General features: G+C 46.5%; 1 protein-coding gene across 1 annotated transcript; it reads right to left on the bottom strand.

Annotated features, from left to right (window-relative positions):
• Positions 1-12,843: 12,843 nt before the first annotated feature.
• CNGA4 (cyclic nucleotide gated channel subunit alpha 4) lies at positions 12,844-19,240 on the bottom strand. The gene is made up of 6 exons (XM_019974523.2): positions 18,967-19,240; positions 18,734-18,835; positions 18,425-18,531; positions 17,477-18,122; positions 16,357-16,706; positions 12,844-14,637 (listed from the first exon to the last, which is right to left on the bottom strand). The coding sequence occupies exons 1-6, from the start codon at positions 19,026-19,028 to the stop codon at positions 14,177-14,179; spliced, it is 1,728 nt and encodes a 575-aa protein (XP_019830082.2). The 5' UTR covers positions 19,029-19,240; the 3' UTR covers positions 12,844-14,176.
• Between the last annotated feature and the right edge of the window lie 1,544 nt (positions 19,241-20,784).

The raw sequence follows: 20,784 nt of genomic DNA on the forward strand, positions 1-20,784 counted from the left end.
AGGGAAGCAAAGGTAATGTAGGTGGGAGGGGAGTGGAAATAGAAATAGACTGGCATTCACTTACTCAGCAATGTGCCAGGTATAGGGCTGTACACTAGCTGTCCAATACAGTCTGTGCCAATTTCCCAAGCTAGTAGGGGAAAATGATAGGTAAACCTATGATGACAACATATGGTCATAAGTGCACCCATCAAGATGCACAGATCAGAAATTTACAGATCATCTTGAATGCTGTACTCCCTTATGCTCCTGCACCCCTATGGTGAAGGTTGTGATGAAAAAAAAAAGAAGGATTTAGTCTCCTTTTTCACTGGAAGATAACCCTCAACTGTCAGTCCCTTCAAGAGTTGCCTGAGCTGAAGAAAGCTAGCTCATTCAAGATCAGGTTCCCTTTCTGAGGCATCCTACAGTCAATGACTGATCAGCAGAAAGATATAAAGATTCACTTCCCTTACTCTGACAGAGGACAACTTTGAAAGATGTTCCCAGCTCCTCTCTGGGGTTGACTGAGGTCTTTGTTGGGCTGCTCAGCTTCTCCCTTTCCCCGATCCCACGTTCATCCTCTTTCTTACACAGGTGTTGACTCCGAGAGCCCTCCTTAGTAAACATCCTCCACAGTAATCTCTGTCTTAGAGCCTGCTTCCTGGGGAACATAATAGCTTCTCTCCCATGTTCAATCAATCACGAAGTGCTGTTGATTTTAGCTACTGAGTGTTCCTTGAACCATTATGCTTGTATCTCTACTGACATTGCCCATTATTTCTTGTACTACTCTCCCAGCTTCCTAAGTTGTCCACATTTTAATGGATGCCTCTTTATATCCACCCTCCACCTTGTAACCAGAGTGCTATGTTTGGAATACAAATCTGATTATGCCATTCTTTGGACTTCTGCTGTGGGAATAAACCAAGAATTTTAATAGAGTCTATGAAGTCTTGGACTGCAAGGAGATCCAACCAGCCAGTTCTAAAGGAAATCAATCCTCAATATTCATTGGAATGTCTGATGCTGAAGCTGAAACTCCAATACTTTGGCCACCTGATGAGAAAAAGACCTTGATGCTGTGAAAGATTGAAGGCGGGAGGAAAAGGGGATGATAGAGGATGAGATGGTTGGATGGCATCACTGACTCGATGGACATGAGATTGAGTAAATTCCCTTACATGAGATTGAGTAAGGGAGTTGGCGATGGACAGGGAAGCCTGGCGTGCTGCAGTCCATGGGATGGAAAAGAACTGGACACTACTGAGTGTCTGAACTGAACTGAACTGATGAAGTCTGCATGGCCTGACTACTACTGACCTCTCTAACTACCTTGTTTCAAATCACTATGGTTCTTGTTCTCTCCACTGAAGACACCGGCCTTCTTTTTGTTTAGTTTTCAGATATATGTCTTTTAGTTACATGTCCTCTGCATGTTCCCTCTGGAAGATTTCCTTCCTTACCCAATTAACTTCTACTCATCCTTCTGATCTCAGCTCAAGATCTCAGTATTTCTCAGGGGTGTTTCTCCCTGCTTTCCCTCTTGGGTGGGCAGAATTGCAAGATGATTCCTAATGACTGTCACTCTTGTATGATCTCCTTCCCTTGGGTGTGGGTGGAACTTGTGAATGTGATAAGACATTACTCCTAAGACTATGGTACGTGGGCAAAAGGGATTTTTGTGAATATAATTAACAATGCTAATTAGTTGACCTTATGATAGATTATCCAGTTTGTCCTTATCATATGAATCCCTTCAAAAGACACAAGTTTTCTCTGGTTGGCAGCAGAAGAGGAAGTCAAAGAGATGTGAAGAACAAGATTTGATAGAGGGTAGCTGGCTTGAAAATGGAGGGGGCAATGAGGCAACAAATGGGGGTGGCTGTAGTTAGCTTGAGGATGGAGGAGGGCATACAACAAGTGCCTGAGAATGGCCTCTAGTTGAGAGCCATCTCTGGCTGACAGCCAGCAAGAAAATAGGGGCCACAGTCCTACAACCACAGAAATTGGATCCTGCTAATGACAAGAATGAACCTGAAAGCAGATTTCCCCCGAGAGCCTCCAGAAGAGAATTGAGTCTGACTGACACTCTGAGTTCTGCCTGGTGATAACCACTCTGAGCAAAGAACCCAGCTTTACTGTCTGTGAGCTAATAAATGGATGTTTTTAAGCTACCAATTTCATGATAATTTGTTACTGTAGCCCTAGAAAATAACACACCTCTCATCTCAGGAGATAGCAAATGCAGACTCTTGCAAGCCATGCAAGGAAGAAGTGAGGGCACTGGAAATTTGTTAAGATTTAGAAAACCTTGGAAAGATTGCAGTAGCAACTGGTGTGGAGAGCAACTTTAGGAGTGGGATCAATTGGGAATCCATGACAGTAATTCAGGGAAGAATTGACAGTGGTTTGAACTAAAGTCATGGAAGTAGTGGAGAAGATGGCTCTGAGAGATACTTAGAAGGAAGAGGGACAGAATTTATTTATTTATTAAATGTTTATTTATTTATTTGGCTGCATCCTTGTGTCTTTGTGGCATCAGGCGGGATCTTTTGCTGTGGCACGGGGCTCTCCAGCTGTGGCGCGTAGGCTCAGTGGTCGCTGTGTGCCTGCTTAGTGGTCTCTGGGCATGTAGAATTTCAGTTCCCTGATCAGGGATCGAACCCGTGTCTCCTGCCTTGCAAGGCTGATTGAGAGACAATTTAGAGGCCATTTGTTTGTGGAAAGTGACAGAGAACAATGAAATTTAAAATGAATAATATTTCTGGTGAAAGTTTGATAATCACCTACTGTTCCAAGCATATTGTCTTTAATCCTCACAAAAAAACTACAAATTTGAGCACAATATTATCAATTATCATTTTAAATGAAAAAACTGGCTGAGAAAGAGTTTTAGTAACTTATCCAAAGCCACAAAGCTTTGGATATAAAGGTATAAAAAAGCCACAATTCAAAGCCAGGGAGTTGGGAAATCAGAATTCAGGTGGTCCTAGTATGCTGCTTCCCAGAACGAGTAGAATTTTTATTGTTTCTCTGGTCACCGTCTTCTCATTTTGCAAATTTTTTTTCAAATTTTCTTGATTCATAAATTCTCTTACTGCATCTCTAACTCTGGTGAGTGCCTGTACACACACACACTCACACACACACACACCAACTTTTACTCACAACAAATAACACAGCCCCTGACTTCATAGAGAAAGTAATAGCTATCAGACAGAAGTTCCCACCAGAGAATCTGGTCCACTTTGGACAAGTATAGTTTCAGATGCCTGTCAGACACATAGGTAGTAATTCCAGTAGAAAGCTGAATACATAGATCGTAGGAATTAATGCAAACCATAGAATTAACAAGAGTATGTTGAATAAAGAGAAATGAGGACCAGATGAGAAGTCTGGGAAAGACCATTGTTTGAAGGCTGGATAGAGAAAGATCAACCTGCAAAAGAGCCCAAGAAAGAGCATTTAGAGGGGTGAGGGGAGAACAAGGGGAGAAAGGCATCATAAAAGCAAAAAGAGACACGCTGAATATATTCAAATGCTGCTTCTGGACCAAGATAATGAGGATGAGAAATGTACTCAGAATTCAGGGACCTAGAGAGCCTTGGCCACAGAAAGAGCCATTTTGGTGAGGTCCTAGAGCTTCCCTGATAGCTCAGTTTGTATAGAATCTGCCTGCACAGCAGGAGACCCCAGTTCGATTCCTGGGCTTGGAAGATCCCCTGGAGAAGGGATAGGCTAACCACTCCAATGTTCCTGGGCTTCCCTTGAGGCTCAGTTGGTAAAGAATCTGCCTGCAATGTGGGAGACCTGGGTTTGATCCCTGGGTTGGGAAGGTCCCCTGGAAAAGGGAAAGGCTATCCTCTCCAGTATTCTGGCCATGCGGTCACAAAGAGTTGGACATGACTGAATGATTTTCACTTTTCACTAGAGACAAAAGATGGATCCGATGTACTGAACACTGAATGTGATGGGAGAAAGTACAGCAGGTGACTTTAGACAAGTCTTCTTGAATAGTAGTTATTAAGCAAAAGAAAAAGGGTAGTAACTGGAGGGGGATGTAGAATTAAAGATTTTAAAGATGGAAGAACTAGAACTTTTTTAGTGGCAGATCAAAATACTGCAATGTGTAGAAAAGACTGAAGGAGAGAGAAAGACAGAGACAGAAACTGAGAGGCAGAGAGAAATAGAGACACTAATGCAAGTTTCTTGAGAACAGGCAGCGAAGTATGGAACCCAGTGTACATGTGGAGGGTTCTACTTTTTGATGTAAGTAGAGACTCAATTCAGAGAAGGCAATGGCACCTCACTCCAGTACTCTTGCCTGGAAAATCCCATGGACGGAGGAGCCTAGAAAGCAGCGGTCCATGGGGTTGCTGAGGGTTGGACACAACTGAGCGACTTCACTTTCACTTTTCACTTTCATGCATTGGAGAAGGAAATGGCAACCCACTCCAGTGTTCTTGCCTGGAGAATCCCAGGGATGGGGGAGCCTGGTGGGCTGCCATCTATGGGGTCGCACAGAGTCGGACACGACTGAAGTGACTTAGCAGTAGCAGCAGAGACTCAATTGTAAAAAGCTAGTAGAAAAGAATAATTTTAGAAGAAAATGTCATGGCAACCAGATTACAAGTATATAGATGAAAATGTCATGGCAACCACATTGAGTATGTTTCCTAGATTTTTGTGGTTAAGTGTGGCTTTATGACTACATTCTGGACAGAGGTTGTGGATGGAAGCCTTAAGTACAGCTTCCAGATCAAGTTCTTAAAGGAAAGGAGTGGATTCTCTCTTCTTTGTTGCCCTTTCTTGCAGGTGACTGTGGGTGTGGATAAGCCACCTTCAGTCATGCAGTGACTAGCTTTATTTAACAGGGCAATTGAGAGAGTGTTCAAAGAAATTGAGGATATGAGAGTTTGCTAATCTTGGAAAAGGAGTTACGGAAAGCTGAAACTCCTCTGAGAAGCTTTCCTTAACCCCACACATCTGGATTAGGTGCCTCTTAACCCATAGACTTCTGTAACACCTGTATCTCTCATTCATTATGGTAATTCTCACAATTACATGTCTTTAAAAAATTTATTTATTTTATTTTTAGTTGTTTTCCGTCTTTGTTGCTGCACGCAGGCTTTACTCTAGTTGGGGTAAATGGGGTCTACTCTCTATGGCTTCTCTTGTGGCAGAGTACAGGTTCTAGGGCGAGTGGGCTTCAGTAGTTGGGGCACATAGGCTCCAGAGCGCCACCTCAGTAGTCCTGGCACATGGGCTTAATTGCCCCGCTGCATGTGGGAATCTTAGTTCTTGGACCAGGGATCCAACTCGTGTCCCCTGCATTGGCAGGCGGGTTCTTAACCACTGGACCACCATGGTAGTCCCACAATTAACATGTCTTGTAATCACCCCTTTGCTTGTCTATATTCCAAGTGTCTAGCATCTATCCTTTTCTCCAACAGTTTCTCAAACCACTCCCCACACTACTCTCATTTCTATTTTTTTATGCTTAAGGAACCTTGAGTTGCTTATAATTTTGTGGTGCCTTCCATATTGTTCATCACCTATGTACCTTGCTCAGTTTCTCCCCTCTAACCAAGTGCAGATGGGTAATGGGAGGTGAAGATCAGGAGTTTGTGGGTGTAAATTGTTTCAAGAATATGGTTTGTAAAGAGGAAAAAGTCATAGATACTAGTGGGGTTATCTGGTGGTTCAGTGGTAAAGAATCTGCCTGCATTGCAGGAGACTTGGGTTCAGTCCCTGGGTTGGAAAGATACTCTGGAGAAGGAAATGGTTACCCACTCCAATATTTTTGCCTGGAGAATTTCATGTGGGCTACAGTCTATGGGGTCTCAAAGAGTTGGACATGACTGAGTAACTGATGCTTTCACTTTTTTTCACGGGGGAGGAGGGACATACCATGAGAGGAGGAAGAAGGAAGAGAGATTAAAATGCAACACGAAGGGGAGTCAAACCTCATTGCTCAAAATCAGGAGATTCCATCTGTGCCAGGGATTAAGCCAGCATTTGGAGAGAATGTGAGATTGCTGAGGGCCAGGAAACAGGGGAACGTTAGATGACAGCTGAAGGAGAACTTCAAAGTCAATATGAGTAGACAGAGGACAGAAACCTGGACCCTTATTTCAGAACAAGTCAGAAAGCTAGATCAAGGAGGCAAGTGCAGGAGGCCCTTAAATAGGGCCAGGTTCAGTCCTCAGGGAAGCTGCCTTTCTGACTCAGGCCTTGTCCTGTCAAGGTTGTCAGTTTTCTGTTTTTTGGTGCCTGCCTGTGTGTGTGTGTGTGTGTGTGTGTGTGTGTGTGTGTGTGTATGTGTGTGCGCGCGCATGAATGCATGCATGCATGCACATGTGTGTCTTGCAGGGGGTGCTGGTCCACCTTGCTTGACTCTTGTGGCTTAGAACAATCTACCTTTGCCTTGGAGAAGTTTGAGCCACCCATGCTACTGCTCAAGGTGGGCACATGATCCTTCTTTCAATATTCTATATCACAGTTGAGATAAGAGGGGAATGTTTAAATAAACAATACATCAGTAAATATGCAAGGGAGAGAATGCAAGAGAAAAGCACATAGTGTCGAATGCACAGCCAAATAACCTGCTTGATAAGGTAGGGCTTATTCCAGGTAGCCTGAAGGTCCACAAAACATCAACACTTTCCCTGGGGAGCCCAGTGTTCACGCACGTGGTCAGGAACACACTCTGCCTCCACAGCCCTGACCCTGACACACATGCAGCTGGGATCGAGAGCTAGGAAGGAAACCAGTCATTTACTCCTTGGGGAGCCTGCTGGCCCAGTGGCTTAATCTCTCCCCTGTGACTGTGTGGGTTGCCTCCTCCCCTCACCTTTCAAGGCCTTCTTTTCTCTGCATTTCTGTGATGTGCAGATATGCCTCTCTGCTGAGCTCCTGCCCACACACTCCCTGCCCACATTGAAGGTCCTTCCCTTGGCATGATTAAACAAAGAGGCAATGAGCTGAGAAGACAGACAGGCAAGAACCAGAGCATGTAGGGATGTTGGGCAGAGGATAGAAACCAAGGGAAGGACCAGCCTTCCAGAGCCTGGGGCTTATGCTGTGGGGAGCAGAGCGTACACTGGGGACTGGCTCCCACTGGAAGGTTACATGTGGCTTCAGATGTGGGCTTTCACAGGTAGGCTACAGGGTCCTGGAGACCCCAGGTCAGGGCCTTACTTGAGGGCTAAAAGGGCCATAGGAAGGCTCACCCGGGAGGTTAAACAGAGAAGGCGTCTAGGAATACATTCGTGCCTCTGGGGCCCTGTGAGACCTGCTGGTGGAGGGCACGGCTGAGGACAACAAGCCAAGGTACTGAAAATGGAAAAGCAGTGGCAGACACAGAGAGGGTCCATGCATCCTGGGTGAAAAGCACAAGAGTTTTCAAACTGGGAGACGGCAGTCCTGAATGATCCCAGCCATTCCATGTGCTGCCCTCAACAGGTATTCATACCTTGGGCTCTGATTTAGCATAACTTCCTCAGTAATGTCTTTCAGCCGCACCACTGCTGTCTTCGCTAGAAAATTTGAATAAGGTTTTTCTTAAATCAGTCAAGACTCGGGTTTTAAGATTCCATTTCTCCCTGGGTAATTCTCCCAGCTGTGCAAGGAAAGCACTCCTGAGGCCTGGGAGGGAGCTGGGAGGAGAGAGAAAGAAAGAGCTTCGCCCTCTGCTGGCCAGATTTAGCATTGCCAGCACAGCCCCTAGGCCCAAGGCCAAGGAGGGCTGCACAACACCCATGAGCCCCAGGACCCTCAAAGGCATATTCTTACCTGCTGCGGCGGCTGCTGCTGCTGCTAAATCGCTTCAGTCGTGGCCCACTCTGTGCGACCCCGTAGATGGCAGCCCACCAGACTCCCCCGACCCTGGGATTCTCCAGGCAAGAACATTGGAGTGGATTGCCATTTCCTTCTCCAATGCATGAAAGTGAAAAGTCAAAGTGAAGTCGCTCAATTGTGTCCAACCCTCAGCAACCCCATGGACCGCTGCTTTCCAGGCTCCTCCATCCATGGGATTTTCCAGGCAAGAGTACTGGAGTGGGTTGCCATTGCCTGCTCCCATTCTTACCTGCTAGAGCGGTAAGAATAATGGTCTTAACTATTATTCATTGTTAAGCAGTTGCTTTCTGTCAGGCACTGATAGACAGTTTACATTCATAATCTCATTTACATTTTAATTCTCCAAGCATTTCTTTCAATTTTCTTTCAATTTTGTAGGAGGCTGAATCCCCCAGCTACTAAGTGATGTTTCAGAACTACCATCTGACTCTGATTGACTATCAGCACATTTTGGCCCCAAACTCTTATTTTTTGTGCTTTTAGGCCAGGCTAATACCTGCACTGACTTGGGCTATGCCCTGACCCAAGTTTCAACCCAGCTTGATCATCTACCTCTGATCCAAGCCTCAAGCCAAACCCTAGCTTCACCCGCAAGCTGGGATCCACCCACCTGTCCTCCTGCTCCTGGCTCCTAGTAAAAGAAAATTCAGATCTTCTCTGGATTGGATGGCCAGACTCCCTGTGAATCTGATTTCCTCCCAAGCTGGCTACTTTATTTCCATCTGTCTTTGCCATTAGCAGTCAAACCCTCAGTAAGAAAAAGGTGAAGCAGGGTGGGCTGAAGAAACTCCTGTGGGGAAATGGCTAATTGGAAACACTGAGGAGGAATGTACATCTCAAATCTTAGCCAGGCCAAGGTGTTCTGAGGTTAGTGACCCAGCAAGGGAAATGGGTCCTACAGAGGTGGGGATGGAGGTGGGGTGGGAAGAGCTAAGCCAGAAGCAGCTGAGCTATCAGCAGAAGGGCCCGGTTTTGAAACCCCTTAAGGAATCTGGTCGTGACTCCGGAACTCCTCCCACAGCTGCATGCATGAGGGCAGACAGCTGGAACTAACAGCTCTTCTCCAGAACAGTGGGTGGTCCCTTGTCTAGGTATGTAGCCTTGAGATCACACTTCAGCACACTGGCTTGCTGGTGATTCACAGGCGCCGCTCTGCACCATGACTAGCTCCCTCTCCCCTGGTTACTACCTGGTTACCACCGTTATAGCCTGCAACAGTCATTCTCAAGAAAAGAAGGAGCTTGCCTGGCCTTGGCCTCAAGCTGAGGCAGTTCCATTTCTTAACTCCCTAGAAGAAACAGACAAACCTAGGTTTCATTCCATGTGATTTAGGAGCCCTGTGTTACTGGACAAATTACCTAATCTCCCAGAGCCTTTGTTTCCTCATTTCAAAATGGGGAAATAATAGCATGTTTCTCATAGTTATAAAGATTAGCTGAGACAATGCACTTAGCCCAGGACCTGGCATAAACAGCTTTACAATTTTGTTGCTGTTGCTTAGTCACTAAGTTGTGTCTGACTTTTTGTGACCCATGGACTGTAGCCTGCCATGCTCCTCCATCCATAGGATTTCCCAGGCAAGAATACTAGAGTGGGTTGCCATTTCCTTCTCTTGGGAATCTTCTTGATCCCGGGATCGAACTTGATCCCAGGAATCTTCTTGATCCCGGGAATCTCCTGCAATTCTCCTGCATTACAGGCAGATTCTTTACTGCTGAGTCACTGGGTAAGTCCAACTTTACAAAATCCTATGTAATTTTTTTAGCTGCTCTGTGGGCTTCAGTTTCCTATTTAGAAAAATTAACATAAAGCAATGTAAGTTTCCTAATATTGCTATAAGGACCAAATGAGATAATTTACATATAGCAGTTAAAAATGACTGCATTTGTGCTCAGGCAGTCATGTTTGACTCTTTATGACCCTATGGACTGTAACCTGCCAGGCTCCTCTGTCCATGAGATTCTTCTGGCAAGAATACTGGAGTGCATTGCCATTTCCTCCTCCAAGGGATCTTCCCCACCCAGGGATCAAACTCGTGTCTCCCAAGTCTCCTGCATTGGCAGTGGATTCTTTACCACTAGTGTCATAACTGTGTGTAAAAAATTGGATTTTTCCTTAATTCTCTAAATTAGACAATTGTCATCTAAACATTTAACCACCTATCTTACTGAAAGATTTAATCTCCCTGTGTTTTGTGACTTTCTTTCCATTCTCTCGTCCTCCAAATTTAGGGTCTTATAAAAATATCTGTGGATTTTATGTTGGACAGAGTATCTGGAGACCAGGAGGCTCTGTGGCAGTCGGACCATGTTGGTAATGCAGGTCTGCACCTCATTCACTCAAGCCTGAGCTCCCTCTAGTGGATGCTGCTTTGAGACTCCAGTATGCCCTGGGGCAAAGTGATCTTCCTGCAGTTTCCAAAGATTTGATCCTTAGAGTTCCTTCTAAGCCTGGGCTGAAAGTGTGGTCCAGGCTGCTTTCCTTCCCAGTAGCCCTGTGATAGGTAGAATTTTGGCTCCCATTATCTTTGCCCTCTGGTGTTATTTCTGTGATTATGGCAAAAAGGGACTTTACAGATATAATTAAGGTTAATAACCTGCTGACCTTAATTAAAATATTGAGATTATTTTGGATTATCTGGGTGAGCCTAATCTAATCATATGAACCTAAAAAGCAGAGGTCTCTCTCAGTCTTAGAAGCAGGAGTAAGAGATTTGGAGAATGAGAAAGACTTAACATGCCTTTAGTGGCCTGAAGATAAAGGGGCCATGTGTCAAGGAAATAAAGATCTCAGTTCCACGAACAAAAGACACTGAATTCTTCGAATAACCTGAATGATCTTGGAAGCAGACTCTTCCCAGAGACTTCAGATAACAGCCCAGCCCAACTGACACCTTGATTTTGGTTTTGGGAGGCCCAGTTGAGCCAGAGGACCCAGTTGAGCCACACTATGCTCAGATTTCTGACTCAGAATTGTGAGATAATTAATGACTACTGTTTTAAGCTATTATATTTGTGGCAATATGTTACTTCAATAAAAGAAAACTAATATAATGTTCAAGAATCCCATTTCTTTCCTTAGTCTTAGAGAATCTCCTTCCTCAGAAGTACAGACACTTCTGCTTTTTCAACTCTAAGCCATCACAGACAGCTGGGCACAATTCACCCTTAGGTGAATTTTTTGTGAAAACCTTGGAGCCTTGTTTTTTTTCTTTTTTTATTATAGTATATTGTTATAATTGTTCTGTTTTGTTATTTTTAAATTTATTTTTTTTAATTGAAGAATGATTGCTTTACAGAATTTTGTTGGTTTCTGCCAAACATCAACATGAATCAGTCATAAGTATACATATGTCTCCTCCCTCCTGGGAGCCCTGTTTTTATAAACAAAAGCTAGGGCAGAGAGTTTCTGAACATTTCTGTTTTGACACTGCAATTTGAAAAGCTTTAAGTCTAGGGGATACAAAACTTTAGGTACTTTTTTACGATGAGAGGAGGGATAAAATGAACAAAACCCAAATGAATACCTCTGTGAAGTTTCCTGCCACATATATAAATGCTTAGCCTAGCAATTGACATACAGTAAATTACACTCTTTGGACTAAAAGATTGTTTTTGTTGATGTTTTGTTGTTGTGATTCCAGAAACTTAAAATTGTGTGTCCTGCTGCCCATCCTGGCTCAATTCTATCCAACTTGTTCCCTAATTGTCAAAATGCTGTTTCCCACACAGGAGGGGTGTCAGTCTGCAACTAGAGGGCCTCAACATGGTTATTCAAGATGTCTTGTGGTATAGTTGCTCCACCATCTTCCCATCCTGGAAAAGCGGAGACACCAAAATGCACAGCTGACTCCAGAATTTTGCTCCTGCTTCTAGGATAGGCAAGATGGCCAGTTATCACCCTCCTTGTGCTCAGAATTCTGCCAGGTGGCAGAAGCCACCTGTTCTAGGAGAGCCTTCTCTTGGGACAAGTATGTACATTATAAATGAAAAGCTTATTCTTAGCACCCTGAATCCATCAGAGACCACCAAAGTGGCCTTCATTACCCATTCTAGCTCAGCATGACTGGAGGGCAGAGATGGTAGGAAAACCTCTTGAGAAACTGACACATCTTCCTCCAAAATTGGATCTTTGCCTGCTTCAACTCTCATCTCTGTTTGCCAAATAAATATTTAGGCACCTAAAACCTGGCAGAGTTTTAGCTCTGAGGACCCAGCAATAATCAAGAGACCCCATGCCAGCCCTATGGTTCTCATAATCGGTGAGGAGGATATCACAAAATAACCACAGATTTTGAAATGATCGAAAGTGCAGTGACCCTCATAATCTCTCCTGACACCTCGGCTCCAGCCTCAGTCTCAGTTTCTGTGCCCATTTGAAGAAGTTTTGTTTCAAGTCCTTCGTGTCTGAGTCCCTCTGTGTCACCTGTATCGTGACCAAAAAGTTGGTCGACGTAGAGGACACCAACACCTCTGGGACTGTCTCCATGACAACACATCAGCATATCCTGCCCTCAGAGCCCTGGAGACCCTACCCTACATTCGTGTACCACTTATAATAATCATTCTTGATATTCTGTAACTGATTATTCAGCATCTTGAAATCATGAGAAAATTAAAGACCAATGTTGTTTACATTTCCCCTGTGGTCTGACTTTTGTGGGTGCTTAAAAGTCATATTATGAACCTTTAAACCACAAAACCCAAAATCGGGTTTTGCTTCCCACCTAATAGGAGACGTTCTCACCTAAAAACTTGCTACCACTATGAAATAAAAACTTTGTACCCATATTTTCTTCTTGCTCCTTTCTGCCTCCTGAGCAACCTGGTGCTTCCCCATGTGCTCCTGTATGGCACAGTGTGCTCACTTCCTGTTGGGGACTGTAAGTAATAAATCTTCTTTCAGTGGCATTGATCTCTGAGTATGTCATCACTCAGTCAATGTAATATAAATTTATCAGTTTAATGTTGGTAAATTAAATTCCAAGCACATTTTAAAATACTGCCTGGCACAGCTCACACCCAAAGACTGGCCAGGCCCTGGAGGAGCTAAAATTATGGCAAGGGTGAATATGATTCAGAGATGACATTTGACTCTGCTCCACAGACCCCATAACACCTCTTCTGCCCCAAACCTGCAGACCTTCTTCTAAGTATGTCACAGTTTCTCCAGAACTCCCCAAACACTCATCTCCAGTTGTCCCCAATCATGATACTCTGCTCCACTGAGCCTCCATTCTCCATCCTATGTCTTGGAATGCTGTACAGAGAAGGAGGACTGGATTTCTGCCAGGACCAAGGCCAGCTCTGAGAACCATCATGGTAGGATAGGGCCAGGTTTACAGTCCTGGAAACTATTCTTCCCTTGGAAGAGATCAGTTCTGGGGGTCAGTTCTGAGGGTAAGGTATACCTGGTCCTAGGTTCCAGGGCTGAACTGAAGGAAGGAAAAGGGAGCAGGTATTTACTCTGGCTTACTAAGTAAGATTGAACCCCTCAGAGCTCATGAGGTTGAGGATACAAAACCTGCTGTGAGATGCAATGGTCAGGGTGTATATGTGAATGTGTCTATGAAAACATGTGCATACTTACAGCAGTAAGATACATAAGCTTGCTATACTGTGGCACAATGATTCTTCATTCATCAGTCCTCTCATCTCTTTGAAGCCAGCTACTACACAGCCTGTGCCCCTTGCCCCTGTAACCCAGAATTCAGACAGAACTTATCCTGGCTGGCTCACATTGGCTTTGGTTTTTTTCATCAACCCCATAAATGCTTAGTGAGGAAGCAACACTTTATTGAAGTGCTGTTTGCAGGGTACACTTGTGAACCCCCCATGTGGAGGAGCATTTAAAAGATACCTTGGAACAAGAGGGCTATAGATATGCTTTTGTGTGTTCACAAGTGTGTGCAGATCCATGGACGACATCTGTGTGTATTGATGTGTGACTCTCAGTATACGTGTGTTTATGAGGTGTGTGACTGAATGTACTTATATGGTGTTGGTATAAGACTTATGTAGGTGAGAAAGATGTGTGCTCTGAGAAGGGGAACTCCAGAGCATTTAATATGGATTTCAGTCTCCTGGTCAGTGTGCATATGTGCAAATAGGTATGTGTGCATGTGTGCTTGTGTGCATGCATGTGTGTGTGTATAGTTCTGGTGAGCAGAGGTTGAATGTATGCTACACTCCTGCATCTCTAGGTGGTACATCTACAGACCCAGTTCACGCCCATCTCTGTAACCCAGCAGACAGGATGGCAGAGTTTCTGCAGGCAGATTTCCCTACAAGTCTGGATTCACTTGGTGGTGGGAGTCCTGGGGATAGACATGGGGTCACTCTAGGCCTGGAGGTCCCTCCTGGACAGCTCTGCCCTCTCCATCTTTGGACGTTCCCTCCCCAGGTTCGCCCTCGTCATCAGCCTCCATGAGTTCCTCAGGCATTGGCCACTCCCGGGTCTGCCACTCCAGCCGCTCGATGCGATAGGCAATCTTGAGTGCACCGGACTCCAGCTCAGCCAGGAGTCGAGCGAACTTGGTTTGCAGATCATCGAGTTGCTGGTCTAGGCCTCGCAGCCGGGCCTCCGTGGCCTCCTGTAGGGCGATCTCGGCTGCCTCCGCGTTTACATCCAACTTGTTCATTTTGAGCAGGATCTCACGGCCCTTTTCCTCCATAACAGCCTGGGCCTGCGGGTACTCGCTCAGCACTTCCCGCAGGTCCTCCTTGCTCAGGCAGAACAGGTCCGAATAACCTAGACTTTTGATGTTGGCTGTGCGGCGATTCCCAGACATGTTCCCTGTGGCCGAGGAGCAGACAGGTGGGAGGACAGTTAGTCAGGGTGGGTGTGAGGGGGTATTTTCCGTCTGAACCCGGACCCCCACCTCCACATTTGTGCTTCTGAGCCTCTCTTTCTGTCTCATTAATTCTTTCATTCTGTAATGTACTGGGTGGGGACTAGGCTGTGTGCTGAGTGGGTATCAGTGACTTGCCTCCAAGAGTTCAGTCTAGAGGAGATAGACATTTGATGGAATAGTTACCTAACAGCACAGTCAATGCAGTGTAGATGAGCATCTGGTACTGTGGGAAGACAGGCAAAGAGCCCCAGACAAGCTTTAAGGCAGAGAATTCAGGGAAGCCTGGAGGAACTGATGCCTAGACTGAGTGGGAGGTAACCAGGGGAGGCGGGGAGGGCAACTAGGCAGAGAGAGGAGCATGAGCAGAGGGAAGGAGGTAGGAAAGAGTTGGGTGGTTACAGAGTACAGCAGGCATGGCAGAGAGGCCAGAGTGCAGCGTGTGAGGAGCTGGGGAGAGATGGAGAGAGCCAGGTCAAGGCCCACAGCCCTGGCAAGGAGTCTAGACCTTAGCTAAAGGACAGAAACTACTGAACTATTTTTAGCAGGGGAACTGTATGGTATCATTTGCATTTTAGAAAGCTAATGGTGGGTGGCTGGTGGGAAGATAGGTTCTGAATGCTGCGGAGTCTCGAAGCTAGAAGGACCTTAGAAAGGGCAAGGGAGCCACCATTTGTTGAACTCTTGCCACGTGCCAGGCCCCGCACTGGGAGCCTCACCCATACAGCTCATTTAATTCTTACAAATAACTCTATGGGTTTTGAATATCACCCCTCTTGGGTAGGTGAGGAAACTGAGGCCTAAAAGAGGTAAGTGATTTGTCCAAAGTCAGGTAGATAGGCCAACTGCATACCAGATACAGGGCTTGAGGGGGTCCTTGGCTGACAAGTGTGAGACCTTTAAGACAACTAGAGAGTGGGATCCCCAGGCTGAGAGCACATTCTAGTCTTCGTCAGTGACAGCGTGCTTACCCCTTTTAAGTTTTTCCCATCTCCTGTGGCCTTGGTGTCTTTACCTGTGCTGTCCTCCTTCACAGGCTGATAAGAAGAATAAATGAGCCGGTGTACAGTACCTAGCCTGGACTGGAGTTGATGGAGTAAACCGAAGTTCATTCCTTCTACCTCTCTTTCCATTTGGCTATGAGAAAGCTCTTTCTCATATTGACTTCAAGTGTGTATACTTATCACCCATGTCAGCTTGGACAAGTTCCCCAAATTCTCTGTGCTCCAATTTCCTTGCCTTTAAACTGTGAATAATAGTACCTACTTTATAGAACTGCTGTGAGAATTAAATGAATTGGTACACATGAAGAACTTTGAACAGGGCATGTAGTAAGCATGTAGAGACTATTAGCCATTATTATTACTAATTGCTATTATCTCGGCACTTTTCACTGATCTGTTGGTGCTTTGGGTGAATACTCACAGAGCAAGTCTGCTCTCTCTTCCAAGGACCCAACCTTCTCATGGACGTTGACTCAGCCTCTTCTCAGGGAAGAGACCCTCTGTGTCCTGCCTCTCTCTTGAGCCCTCTAGTGACTCAGGCAAGGGCCAGCTGTCCTTAATCTGTGGGCCCTGAAGTGCCATCTGGTCTCAGCACAGGGTTCTGCTGTCCCCCTTCCCCTCCTGTAGTCCAGTCTCCAGAACAAATGCTGAGGTGCCCACCTTTGATGTTGATGATGCTGATCTCCCCAAAGTAGAGCCCTGCACCAAGCACAGCATACTGGGTGACACCATCGTCCGCCACCACGGCCAGCTGACCCTCTCGGATGATGTACATCTCTCGGCCAATGTCCCCTTTGCGGCAGACATATTCACCCGGCGAGTAGGTCTGGGGCTGCAGCTTCAGCACCAGCTCCTCCAGCAGGCTGGCCTCACAGTTTTGGAAGATCTGTACCCGGCTCAGGGTAGGCAGGTGCACAGACACGGCCACTTCTGCCCGCAACCGCTCAGGCAAGTGCTGTAAGATGGCTACCTCATTGGTCATCTTCTTGTTGATCTGCAGGTGCTGGTACCTGGGGGGAATGGTAGTAGCAGTCCTCACCAGCCCCTTACGTGCCTCCCTCTACATTTTCCATCAGGGTTCTCGGCTCAGCTTCAGCCAAGAACCCAACCACACTGAGCTCTCACAAGGGTCATACGAATACTTGACAGTTGGTTGATAAATATCTTTAGTCCACTATCTCCTAGTCACAGACATATTTTGACCTCTTCTCTCCCATCCAGGGCCTGGAAGCCTTTACACAGTGGACAGAGCCTTAATTCCCGTCAGGCTTTACCCACCCACCATTCCATGATGTCTTGTACCGTTCCACTAAAAATATCTACTTCAGTCACCAAGCCCCATCTTCTTTAGAGGTCTTCTGTTCTATGTCCCTAACTTGGTGACACTTCCCCTTGTTCACCCTACAGTATGGACTCCATGACAGAGTCAACCATCTTGTTGTTGGTCATCCTCTGAGGAGTATTGCTCTTACCTCTTACACCTTCCAGGACCTTCTGAGTTCTACCAGGTGGTGGCAGTTCCCATTCCCTGGGTTCTGTGTTAGCTTTCCTTGTGTATGATTTCATCTCCCTGTCAATCTCTTACCCAACCCCTTTCCTTAAGTCCATACCCAGTTAATGGAGGACATCCTTTTCCAAGTTCCACCCAGTGAACCCTCCAATGAATACCACATCCTAAGTGCCCTGCCTGACCCACCAGGCAGTAAGAACCCAGCTACCTTCCTCAGAGTCTATCCTACACACCTCTTCCTGTCCTGGTCTGGAACCCCAGTATCCTCACCAGTCAATGACTCTCCGCTCCAGCCGGTGGTTGACATGATGCAGCTTCATGTACTTCTTCACCAGCGCGTGGTCTGGGTAGAAGGCTGCATCTGCTGTGTTCATGTTGTAGATGACAGAGCTCATGCTACCCATGATGGTGGCGAAACCCATGACTGCCAGCAGGAAGTCGCCCACCATGAAGAGGTACTCCTCCTCCTGGGCTGGCAGCGGTGTGTCGCCCACGGTGGTCAGGATTAGCGTGGAGAAGTAAAAGCTGTAGAGGTACTGGCGCCGCAGCCGCTCAAAGCCCGGCTGTGCAGGGTCGGGGTACACCCAGACGTCACGCCCGAAGCCCAGGTACCGGGACAGGGCAAAGTAGAGGCAGCTGTTCCAATGGATCACCACAAAAATGTAAAGCATCAGCTTGGCGATGCGGAAGGCGTTCGGATAAGCTGTGCGGGTCTCCATGCGGTCAAAGGCCTCAAAGAGGCGGGGCACTCGCAGAAAGCGGTTTAGCCTCAGCGTGGGTGTGTGTGGACCCAGACTCACGTAGGCAACATCCGTGGGCAACAGGGAAACCAGGTCCAAGAAGAAGCTCCAGGTGCGAACGTAGCGACTCGAGATCCTACCTTTGTCCACCACCAGGATGCCCTGTTCCAAGAATCCTGGTGGAGAAGGGGGCTCAGTCGTGGGTGGGGTCAGGTATGGGGCGGAGTCGGGGCACCTTCCTGCTTCCGGGTACAGTAATGAGGTTGAGGGTGGGTAGGCCAGGGCAGCACAGGGAGACAGTTACAGGGACAGGATGGGTTGGGCCTAACACTGCTCCAGGGTTTCTGGGGTGAGCACTGGGGTATTGTAAACACAGACATGTGACAGTGCTATGAGGGAGGGGGTCACTTTCTTGTTACTAAGAGGCTCTCCTTAGGAAGGGAACGTGGAAGGAAGGTCAGTCCTGAGACTCACTGACCAGTGTGGAAGCGCACCACGATGTCCAGGAGGTAGAACAGGTCACTCGTGTAGTCCAGCACTAACCAGGCCACCAGATAACCATGCTGCAAGTCGGGGAAGCAGGCTCTGCGTGGTAGGGACAGAAGGGATTGGCTTAAGGGATCCTTCTGTGTGTGAGGTATTGTCCCCAAGCCGCTGAGCACTAAACCTGGGCCCTTGCATTGGCGCCGCCCTCACACACACCAGCCCCGAGCAAGGGCCCGCCCTCTTCCTGGGCCTCACTCTTTATCCCTGTTCTCTGCTTAGGGCCCTTCCCATAGCGGCAAACCTGCACACCACGATGATGAGGTTATACATTACTGGGAAGACCATTGTGTTCAGCCACCAGTAGTAGTAATCGCCAGATGGGTCCAGGACTGGCAGAGACTTCCTGTGGGCAAAAGAAGTCGGGTTTCAATTATCCATGGTTCGCTGTTGCCCTTGCCACCCAGTGCAGCAAGGAGGGATCAGGCTCCATCTGGTGAGGCAGACAGATAGACAGAGGGGACCAGGATTTCTCACCTGGCTTTGGTCAGGACAGAAGGGCTGGACTCTGTCGTCTTCACTTTGCTGTCCTGGCTCATGGTTCTGTGGCCTGCTGCCTGGGGATGAGATATCCAGGGCCTCTGCCTGCAGGTGGTTTCAGGAAGTGGGGGCTAGAGCCTGCCTTTCCAGAAGAAGCTGCCCTTGGTCTCCAGCTGCAATTCCTCCCTCTTTGGCTGCTGAAGCTCTTAGCAACGCCACCAGAGCCAGCCGCTACCAAAGCGGTGGAACCTGTGTGGCTCCAGCACTCCACCCTGTCTCCTAGGGCTCGGGTTTACACCTATCCAACTAAACATCTCTAATGAGGTCCTTGGAGACGGTGGGGGTGTATGCCTCAGAGGTAAGGCTAAACCTTGTCTCCCTCCACCTTCCTCAAAGCTGAACTACATAAGGGCTTTCTAGTGGGGAGACTTGGTTGCCTGTGTAGGTTTAGGAATTCATTGTTTTACCTTGTGCAAATTCCCAGCTTGAACCTCATTTTTTATTCTTTTAACATCTATGTACTGTCAGATATGTCAGGTATCAGGTGCTGAACTAGTCTCCAGGGACAGAGAATGCCTTTCATATCAATGTGAGCTCTCGTTCCATTACTTGCACCCTTGTCTACGTCCTTCCTGCTGCATGAGTGTGATGGGGGCCATCCTGTGGCATTTTGGTCCTCATCCCCCTCCTGTTACCTCTTGTGCCTGATCTCACCAGTTATTTCCTGTGTTTTCTAAATCCTTAACCTCTTCCAGTTTTCCCTTTCTATGAACAGGCTTAAACCTCCCATACCAGAAAATAATTTTAAAAAATCCTAAAAATTCTCCCTCAACTTGATGTCCCTTTCACTAATATCATCTTTCTCAAAAAGTCATAATCAAAACACCTGCTATGTGCCACGTCAAAATTATGCAAAGTATTGGGGATGAAAGATGAATGAAACACATTCCTTGTCCTCCATAAACTCGAAGTCTAGTGGGGGAAGCGGCAGGTAGATAGGCAATTATATATTAGTCTGATGAGTACTCAATTAGGTGGGTACACAGAGAGTTATTATAGTGCATAGGAAAGGTCCCACTTGAGACTGGGTTCTGTAGGATGAAGAGGAGTTAGTTAAGTGTAGAGATGGAAGAGTGAAGAGCGCTACAGGCAAAGTGCAAAGAGCACGGAAAGGCACAGAGATTTCAAAAAGCATAGGTGACTAGGGGAACGTCAATTGGTTTCTGTAGCGAATCTGAGAGCCTAGTGGTGAAAGATGAGGCTGAATGGTTGACAGACGACAGCTCAGGGAGAGCTTTGTCAGCCATGTTATAAAACTAATAGCTTATCTAAAGCAATGGAGAATTCATGAAATGTTTTGCACAGTTAAGTGATATGGCTAGATTTGTGTTTTCAGATAGTGTCTTGGAAGAAACATCTACGGTCTACAACAGTATATTTTATTTTCTTGAAAACTGCTTTTCCCATGACTTGTATTGATACCATAATTTCTTGGTTTTCTGTTTGTTTCTTCTTAGTCTCTTTCATAAGCCCCTCTGCCTATCCCTCCTGTTTTGGTGAGGTTTTCCTGGACTCTGATGGACTCTCTTTCTATCCTCCCAACTCTCTGTGGTCAGTCTGGGTCACCCACAGGATCTCCTTTCCCATTTAATGACTCCCAATAACTCTCTTTGAGCTACAGACATATCTATACCACTAAGTGTTCACAGGATTCCCCACTCAGATACTGCACAGTCACCTGTAGCCCATTTGGTCTTTTAACTGAGCTCATTATCTTTCCTATCTGCTCTTTCTCTTATGATCCCTATCACTGGC

The sequence above is a fragment of the Bos indicus genome, chromosome 15, assembly GCF_029378745.1.
Source record: "Bos indicus isolate NIAB-ARS_2022 breed Sahiwal x Tharparkar chromosome 15, NIAB-ARS_B.indTharparkar_mat_pri_1.0, whole genome shotgun sequence".
NCBI lineage: Eukaryota > Metazoa > Chordata > Mammalia > Artiodactyla > Bovidae > Bos > Bos indicus.

What these genes read in the sequence shown, in the direction of transcription:
- CNGA4 (XM_019974523.2), bottom strand. Translation starts at nt 19,028, where the DNA reads ATGAGCCAGGACAGCAAAGTGAAGACGACAGAGTCCAGCCCTTCTGTC. An exon ending in TCTGTCCTGACCAAAGCCAG is followed by an intron (nt 18,836 to 18,966) that starts GTGAGAAATCCT and finishes TTTTGCCCACAG; the next exon opens with GAAGTCTCTGCCAGTCCTGG. An exon ending in CGTGGTGCGCTTCCACACTG is followed by an intron (nt 18,123 to 18,424) that starts GTCAGTGAGTCT and finishes CTTCTCCACCAG; the next exon opens with GATTCTTGGAACAGGGCATC.